Source organism: Oncorhynchus keta, chromosome 6, assembly GCF_023373465.1.
Source record: "Oncorhynchus keta strain PuntledgeMale-10-30-2019 chromosome 6, Oket_V2, whole genome shotgun sequence".
NCBI lineage: Eukaryota > Metazoa > Chordata > Actinopteri > Salmoniformes > Salmonidae > Oncorhynchus > Oncorhynchus keta.
In genome coordinates this window covers 2,915,564-2,925,563 of record NC_068426.1, presented here as the reverse complement: position 1 = coordinate 2,925,563, position 10,000 = coordinate 2,915,564, and the positions used below count along the sequence as shown (strand labels likewise).

At 43.9% G+C, this 10,000-nt stretch overlaps 1 protein-coding gene across 1 annotated transcript in view; it reads left to right on the top strand.

Moving 5' to 3' along the window:
* grik1a (glutamate receptor, ionotropic, kainate 1a) overlaps window positions 1-10,000 on the top strand; it is a 157,111-nt gene that overhangs the window by 115,973 nt on the left and 31,138 nt on the right. The window contains exons 16-18 of the mRNA XM_052520212.1: window positions 1-56; window positions 1,333-1,583; window positions 5,985-6,183. The exon at window positions 1-56 is cut by the window's left edge and continues 170 nt beyond it. Of these exons, the coding sequence (XP_052376172.1) occupies window positions 1-56; window positions 1,333-1,583; window positions 5,985-6,119 (442 nt within the window). The 3' untranslated portion in view covers window positions 6,120-6,183. The remainder of the gene's footprint in view (window positions 57-1,332; window positions 1,584-5,984; window positions 6,184-10,000) is intronic.

Below are 10,000 nucleotides of genomic sequence, written 5' to 3'. Positions count from 1 at the left end.
CACGCAGATAGGAGGACTCATAGACTCCAAGGGCTACGGAGTGGGAACACCAATAGGTAAGAGTCTTCTTCTACTTCTTCTTCTTCTTCTTGTTTTTCTTCTTATTGTTCTTCTTCTTATTGTTCTTCTTCTTCTTGTTCTTCTTCTTCTTGTTCTTCTTCTTCTTGTTCTTCTTCTTCTTGTTTTTCTTCTTCTTGTTTTTCTTCTTCTTGTTCTTCTTCTTCTTGTTCTTCTTCTTCTTGTTTTTCTTCTTCTTCTTCTTCTTCTTCTTCTTCTTGTTCTTCTTCCTTTTGTTCTTCTTCTTCTTGTTCTTCTTCTTCTTGTTCTTCTTCTTATTGTTCTTCTTCTTCTTGTTCTTCTTCTTCTTGTTCTTCTTCTTGTTCTTCTTCTTATTGTTCTTCTTCTTCTTGTTTTTCTTCTTCTTGTTCTTCTTCTTCTTCTTCTTGTTCTTCTTCCTTTTGTTCTTCTTCTTCTTGTTCTTCTTCTTCTTGTTCTTCTTCTTATTGTTCTTCTTCTTATTGTTCTTCTTCTTCTTCTTCTTGTTCTTCTTCTTGTTCTTCTTCTTATTGTTCTTCTTCTTCTTGTTCTTCTTCTTATTGTTCTTCTTCTTATTGTTCTTCTTCTTCTTGTTCTTCTTCTTATTGTTCTTCTTCTTATTGTTCTTCTTCTTGTTCTTCTTCTTCTTGTTCTTCTTCTTCTTGTTTTTCTTCTTCTTGTTCTTCTTCTTCTTCTTCTTCCCTTTGTTCTTCTTCTTCTTGTTGTTCTTCTTCTTGTTCTTCTTCTTATTGTTCTTCTTCTTGTTCTTCTTCTTCTTGTTTTTCTTCTTATTGTTCTTCTTCTTCTTGTTCTTCTTCTTCTTGTTTTTCTTCTTCTTCTTCTTCTTATTGTTCTTCTTCTTCTTGTTCTTCTTCTTCTTGTTTTTCTTCTTCTTGTTCTTCTACTTCTTCTTCTTCTTCTTCTTGTTCTTCTTCTTTTTGTTCTTCTTCTTCTTGTTCTTCTTCTTATTGTTCTTCTTCTTATTGTTCTTCTTCTTCTTGTTCTTCTTCTTCTTGTTCTTCTTCTTCTTGTTTTTCTTCTTCTTGTTCTTCTTCTTGTTCTTCTTGTTCTTCTTCTTCTTTTTCTTCTTGTTTTTCTTCTTATTGTTTTTCTTCTTATTGTTCTTCTTCTTATTGTTCTTCTTCTTATTGTTCTTTTTCTTCTTGTTCTTCTTCCATATGTAGAACTGAAGAAGAAAAAAATGTCTGTGTTTGAAGACTGCAATCTTGTGTAGAATAATAGAGGGCCTTATCTCCTCCTCTCAACTTCCTTCTCTCTTCTCCTGTCATACCCCAGGCTCCCCTTACAGAGACAAGGTGACCATCGCCATCCTGCAGCTCCAGGAAGAAGGGAAGCTTCACATGATGAAGGAGAAGTGGTGGAGAGGGAACGGTTGTCCTGAGGAGGACAACAAAGAAGCCAGCGCGTTGGGCGTGGAGAACATCGGTGGCATCTTTATCGTCCTGGCGGCTGGACTCGTCCTGTCTGTCTTCGTAGCCATCGGAGAGTTCATCTACAAGGCCAGGAAGAACTCTGACATAGAGGAGGTGAGTGAAGAGGAACTATTTCTCTGCTGACTGAGTTATGGATCTGGAGGAGAGAGGAGCGCCTCCAACTGGACTGGATGTGTTACTGCAGCATGCAGAGGAGGTGGAGGGGAGGAGAAGTGCTTTGGGTTCTATAGATATCAGATACATGAACAACTGTTGTTGTTGCAGGTATGTTTTCTCAACAGGTAACATTATTGAATATAAGGAGGAGCGTTGCTTTTATAAACGTCAACCCTGATAGACACGGGTATTACAGCATCAACATTAACATAGTTATCAAGACTTTGTTTTCAGTTACGAATTTGGCTAACTTCGTCTTATATGGCACCCTATTCCCTATATAGTGCACTACTTTAGACCAGAGCCCTATGGCACCCTATTCTAAAGTAGTGCACTATATTAGGGAATAAGGTCCCATAGGGACTGTGCATGTCTAATTTTCTAATTTCCCCTTTTTGTTATTTCTGTTTGTTTTTCATCTCTATTTCTGTCATGCCTGTCCCCCATCTTCCCCACCTAAAATCCATCATGCTTGCCCTAACCCACCTACTGTATAACCAATCATGCTTGCCCTAACCCACCTACTGTATAACCAATCATGCTTGCCCTAACCCACCTATAACCCATCATGCTTGCCCTAACCCACCTACTGTATAACCAATCATGCCTGCCATAACGCACCTATAACCCATCATGCTTGCCCTAACCCACCTATAACCCATCACGCTTGCCCTAACCCACCTATAACCCATCATGCTTGCCCTAACCCACCTATAACCCATCATGCTTGCCCTAACCCACCTACTGTATAACCCATCATGCCTGCCATAACCCACCTATAACCCATCATGCCTGCCCTAACCCACCTATAACCCATCATGCCTGCCCTAACCCACCTATAACCCATCATGCCTGCCCAAACCCACCTACTGTATAACCAATCATGCCTGCCCTAATCTTAACCCACCTATAACCAATCATGCCTGCCCAAACCCTAACCCACCTATAACCAATCATGCCTGCCCAAACCCTAACCCACCTATAACCAATCATGCCTGCCTCAAACCCTAACCCACCTATAACCCATCATGCCTGCCCAAACCCTAACCCACCTATAACCAATCATGCCTGCCCAAACCCTAACCCACCTATAACCAATCATGCCTGCCCAAACCCTAACCCACCTATAACCCATCATGCTTGCCCTAACCCTAACCCACCTATAACCCATCATGCCTGCCCAAACCCTAACCCACCTATAACCCATCATGCTTGCCCTAACCCTAACCCACCTATAACCCATCATGCCTGCCCAAACCCTAACCCACCTATAACCCATCATGCTTGCCCAAACCCTAACCCACCTATAACCCATCATGCCTGCCCAAACCCTAACCCACCTATAACCCATCATGCCTGCCCAAACCCTAACCCACCTATAACCCATCATGCCTGCCCTAACCCACCTATAACCCATCATGCCTGCCCTAACCCACCTATAACCCATCATGCTTGCCCTAACCCACCTACTGTATAACCAATCATGCCTGCCATAACCCACCTATAACCCATCATGCTTGCCCTAACCCACCTATAACCCATCATGCCTGCCCTAACCCACCTATAACCCATCATGCTTGCCCTAACCCACCTACTGTATAACCAATCATGCCTGCCATAACCCACCTATAACCCATCATGCTTGCCCTAACCCACCTATAACCCATCACGCTTGCCCTAACCCACCTATAACCCATCATGCTTGCCCTAACCCACCTATAACCCATCATGCTTGCCCTAACCCACCTACTGTATAACCCATCATGCCTGCCATAACCCACCTATAACCCATCATGCCTGCCCTAACCCACCTATAACCCATCATGCCTGCCCTAACCCACCTATAACCCATCATGCCTGCCCAAACCCACCTACTGTATAACCAATCATGCCTGCCCTAATCTTAACCCACCTATAACCAATCATGCCTGCCCAAACCCTAACCCACCTATAACCAATCATGCCTGCCCAAACCCTAACCCACCTATAACCAATCATGCCTGCCCAAACCCTAACCCACCTATAACCCATCATGCCTGCCCAAACCCTAACCCACCTATAACCAATCATGCCTGCCCAAACCCTAACCCACCTATAACCAATCATGCCTGCCCAAACCCTAACCCACCTATAACCCATCATGCTTGCCCTAACCCTAACCCACCTATAACCCATCATGCCTGCCCAAACCCTAACCCACCTATAACCCATCATGCTTGCCCTAACCCTAACCCACCTATAACCCATCATGCCTGCCCAAACCCTAACCCACCTATAACCCATCATGCTTGCCCAAACCCTAACCCACCTATAACCCATCATGCCTGCCCAAACCCTAACCCACCTATAACCCATCATGCCTGCCCAAACCCTAACCCACCTATAACCCATCATGCCTGCCCTAACCCACCTATAACCCATCATGCCTGCCCTAACCCACCTATAACCCATCATGCTTGCCCTAACCCTAACCCACCTATAACCCATCATGCCTGCCCAAACCCTAACCCACCTATAACCCATCATGCCTGCCCAAACCCTAACCCACATATAACCCATCATGCCTGCCCAAACCCTAACCCACCTATAACCCATCATGCTTGCCCAAACCCTAACCCACCTATAACCCATCATGCCTGCCCAAACCCTAACCCACCTATAACCCATCATGCCTGCCCAAACCCTAACCCACCTATAACCCATCATGCCTGCCCTAACCCACCTATAACCCATCATGCTTGCCCTAACCCTAACCCACCTATAACCCATCATGCCTGCCCTAACCCACCTATAACCCATCATGCTTGCCCAAACCCTAACCCACCTATAACCCATCATGCCTGCCCAAACCCTAACCCACCTATAACCCATCATGCCTGCCCAAACCCTAACCCACCTATAACCCATCATGCCTGCCCTAACCCACCTATAACCCATCATGCCTGCCCTAACCCACCTATAACCCATCATGCTTGCCCTAACCCTAACCCACCTATAACCCATCATGCCTGCCCAAACCCTAACCCACCTATAACCCATCATGCCTGCCCAAACCCTAACCCACCTATAACCCATCATGCCTGCCCAAACCCTAACCCACCTATAACCCATCATGCTTGCCCAAACCCTAACCCACCTATAACCCATCATGCCTGCCCAAACCCTAACCCACCTATAACCCATCATGCCTGCCCAAACCCTAACCCACCTATAACCCATCATGCCTACCCTAACCCACCTATAACCCATCATGCTTGCCCTAACCCTAACCCACCTATAACCAATCATGCTTGCCCTAACCCACCTATAACCCATCATGCCTGCCCAAACCCTAACCCACCTATAACCCATCATGCTTGCCCTAACCCTAACCCACCTATAACCCATCATGCTTGCCCTAACCCACCTATAACCCATCATGCCTGCCCAAACCCTAACCCACCTATAACCCATCATGCCTGCCCAAACCCTAACCCACCTATAACCAATCATGCTTGCCCAAACCCTAACCCACCTATAACCCATCATGCCTGCCCAAACCCTAACCCACCTATAACCCATCATGCCTGCCCAAACCCTAACCCACCTATAACCCATCATGCCTGCCCAAACCCTAACCCACCTATAACCCATCATGCCTGCCCAAACCCTAACCCACCTATAACCCATCATGCCTGCCCAAACCCTAACCCACCTATAACCCATCATGCCTGCCCTAACCCACCTATAACCCATCATGCCTGCCCTAACCCACCTATAACCCATCATGCCTGCCCAAACCCTAACCCACCTATAACCCATCATGCCTGCCCAAACCCTAACCCACCTATAACCAATCATGCTTGCCCAAACCCTAACCCACCTATAACCAATCATGCTTGCCCTAACCCTAACCCACCTATAACCCATCATGCTTGCCCTAACCCACCTATAACCAATCATGCCTGCCCTAACCCTAACCCACCTATAACCCATCATGCTTGCCCTAACCCTAACCCACCTATAACCAATCATGCCTGCCCTAACCCACCTATAACCAATCATGCTTGCCCTAACCCTAACCCACCTATAACCCATCATGCTTGCCCAAACCCTAACCCACCTATAACCAATCATGCTTGCCCTAACCCTAACCCACCTATAACCAATCATGCCTGCCCTAACCCACCTATAACCCATCATGCCTGCCCTAACCCACCTATAACCCATCATGCCTGCCCTAACCCACCTATAACCCATCATGCCTGCCCTAACCCACCTATAACCAATCATGCCTGCCCTAACCCACCTATAACCCATCATGCCTGCCCAAACCCTAACCCACCTATAACCCATCAGGCCTTTTGTTTCTTCTACGGGGTTCAGTCCCGCCAGTTCCAGCGCCGTGACAGCGCCTCCTCCTCCTCTGCCACCTCTCTGTCCACTGACCTGGAGAGTGGTCGGCTGCTGGGGGACGATGATGACATAGAGTAGCCTCCCCAACCCCCCCAGCCCTGCCCAGGCTATAGCCTCCGCCACACACACGCTAGAAGTTTAGGTTTGTAACACACGTCCGTCCCACTGTCTGTCTGTTCGTGACCTACGACCTATAGTCAAGTCCTGGTTTCTTAGTTCCCCTGTTTAAGTACTTCATCCGTTTACGCCCCCCCCCCAGCTATTTCCTATAACCTTCAACCTCTTGTAACCTCTGACCTCAACCTCAGGTAGTCTCTGTCCTCTGACCTCATACTGCTTCTCCCAGAGTCCTGTAGTCGGGTTTCTCTCAGTCCCCTTAGTAAGTTCCTTAGCAACAACCCGTATTATTATTGTGTATTTCCATGCAGATTCATTTACATTTAAGTCATTTAGCAGACGCTCTTATCCAGAGCGACTTACAAATTGGTGCATTCACCTTATGACATCCAGTGGAACAGCCACTTTACAATAGTGCATCTAAATCTTTTAAGGGGGGGGGGGTGAGAAGGATTACTTTATCCTATCCTAGGTATTCCTTAAAGAGGTGGGGTTTCAGGTGTCTCCGGAAGGTGGTGATTGACTCCGCTGTCCTGGCGTCGTGAGGGAGTTTGTTCCACCATTGGGGGGCCAGAGCAGCGAACAGTTTTGACTGGGCTGAGCGCGAACAGATTCTTTGTTTCTTATCAATTCGAGGGAGGAGGGGTGTTTTCATTAAATCTTTAGACCTATAAATTAGTAATTAGTAAATTCTCCTAATAAATAAAATGCTATTTAATTACTTAAAAATCATACAATGGGATTTTCTGGCTTTTTGTTTTAGATTCCGTCTCTCACAGTTGAAGTGTACCTATGATTAAAACATGACAGACCTCTACATGCTTTGTAAGTAGGAAAACCTGCAAAATCGTCAGTGTATCAAATACTTGTTCTCCCCACTATATTGTATCAACTCATATTTATATCAATTTAGGGCTTTAGACATTGTTTCAACTCAATGTATCTGTGGCTAGTAACATTTGACTGATCTCTAAAACGGTTAGCAATAACATGATAATAAATAACCTGGTTATCAATAGCATAGTTAGCTGTTAGCAATAAACTGGTTATCAATAGCATAGTTAGCAGTTAGCACTAAACTGGTTACAATAGCATAGTTAGCGGTTAGCAATAACCTGGTTATCAATAGCATAGGTAGCAGTTAGCAATAAACTGGTTATCAATAGCATAGTTAGCAGTTAGCAATAAACTGGTTATCACTAGCATAGTTAGCAGTTAGCAATAAACTGGTTATCAATAGCCTGGTTAGCGGTTAGCTATAACCTGGTTATCAATAGCATAGTTAGCAGTTAGCAATAACCTGGTTATCAATAGCGTAGTCAGCGGTTAGCAATAACATGGTTGCCAATAGCATAGTTAGCAGTTAGCAATGACATGGTAAGCAATACACTGGTTATCAATAGCATAGTTAGCAGTTAGCAATAACCTGGTTATCAATAGCATAGTTAGCGGTTAGCAATAACATGGTTGTCAATAGCATAGTTAGCAGTTAGCAATAGCCTGGTTATCAATAGCATAGTTAGCGGTTAGCAATAACATGGTTGTCAATAGCATAGTTAGCGGTTAGCAATAACCTGGTTATCAATAGCACAGTTAGCCATTAGCAATGACATGGTAAGCAATACACTGGTTATCAATAGCATAGTTAGCAGTTAGCAATAACCTGGTAAGCAATACACTGGTTATCAATAGCATAGTTAGCAGTTAGCAATAACCTGGTTATCAATAGCATAGTTAGCGGTTAGCAATAACATGGTAAGCAATACACTGGTTATCAATAGCATAGTTAGCAGTTAGCAATAACCTGGTTATCAATAGCATAGTTAGCGGTTAGCAATAACCTGGTAAGCAATACACTGGTTATCAATAGCATAGTTAGCAGTTAGCAATAACCTGGTTATCAATAGCATAGTTAGCGGTTAGCAATGACATGGTAAGCAATACACTGGTTATCAATAGCATAGTTAGCAGTTAGCAATAACCTGGTTATCAATAGCATAGTTAGCGGTTAGCAATAACATGGTTGTCAATAGCATAGTTAGCAGTTAGCAATAGCCTGGTTATCAATAGCATAGTTAGCGGTTAGCAATAACATGGTTGTCAATAGCATAGTTAGCGGTTAGCAATAACCTGGTTATCAATAGCACAGTTAGCCATTAGCAATGACATGGTAAGCAATACACTGGTTATCAATAGCATAGTTAGCAGTTAGCAATAACCTGGTAAGCAATACACTGGTTATCAATAGCATAGTTAGCAGTTAGCAATAACCTGGTTATCAATAGCATAGTTAGCGGTTAGCAATAACATGGTAAGCAATACACTGGTTATCAATAGCATAGTTAGCAGTTAGCAATAACCTGGTTATCAATAGCATAGTTAGCAGTTAGCAATAGCCTGGTTATCAATAGCATAGTTAGCGGTTAGCAATAACATGGTTGTCAATAGCATAGTTAGCGGTTAGCAATAACCTGGTTATCAATAGCACAGTTAGCCATTAGCAATGACATGGTAAGCAATACACTGGTTATCAATAGCATAGTTAGCAGTTAGCAATAACCTGGTAAGCAATACACTGGTTGTCAATAGCATAGTTAGCAGTTAGCAATGACATGGTAAGCTAGCAACAACATGATTACCAACTCTGGTACTGGTCCGATAGTTTTCTGGCCTCCATCAGCTTTGTTGGTTCAGAACCATGGGTGAACAAAAGGGTTAGGGTCACCTAGTGTCAACTGGCTTTAAAAAATATATATTTGCAATAAGTAAGAAAACTAAACTGATGGCGTCGTACAGTGGGCGTTAACCCCAGCTTAGAAAACAACACTATCCAAATCAACAACAACAAAAACCTCCTACTTGCCATTTCACTTCTGTCCACAGGACAGAGCTACTTAGCCAGCGTGGAAAGATCCATCCCTGTCATATGGTAAACTCACAAAGCGTTGCCTACATTCATGTAAGCTACACCAGGGTTAACCAAACAAAGTTTGATGAGTCGGTTATTTGAATCAGCTTGCAATGCCAGAGTTGTGGGGCCGATTCCCACAGGGGACCAGTACAAAAAAATATACACTCACTACTATAAGTGACTCTGGATAAGAGAGTCTGATAAATGACTCACTACTGTAAGTGACTTTGGATAAGAGAGTCTGTTAAATGACTCACGACTGTAAGTGACTCTGGATCAGAGTCTGTTAAATGACTCACTACTGTAAGTGACTCTGGATAAGAGAGTCTGTTAAATGACTCACTACTGTAGTGACTCTGGATGAGAGAGTCTGTTAAATGACTCACTACTGTAGTGTCTCTGGATAAGAGAGTCTGTTAAATGACTCACTACTGTAGTGTCTCTGGATAAGAGAGTCTGTTAAATGACTCACTACTGTAGTGTCTCTGGATAAGAGAGTCTGTTAAATGACTCACTACTGTAGTGTCTCTGGATAAGAGAGTCTGTTAAATGACTCACTACTGTAGTGACTCTGGATCAGAGAGTCTGTTAAATGACTCACTACTGTAGTGTCTCTGGATAAGAGAGTCTGTTAAATGACTCACTACTGTAGTGTCTCTGGATAAGAGAGTCTGTTAAATGACTCACTACTGTAGTGGCTCTGGATCAGAGAGTCTGTTAAATGACTCACTACTGTAGTGTCTCTGGATAAGAGAGTCTGTTAAATGACTCACTACTGTAAGTGACTCTGGATAAGAGAGTCTGTTAAATGACTCACTACTGTAAGTGACTCTGGATCAGAGAGTCTGTTAAATGACTCACTACTGTAAGTGACTCTGGATCAGAGTCTGTTAAATGACTCACTACTGTAAGTGACTCTGGATCAGAGAGT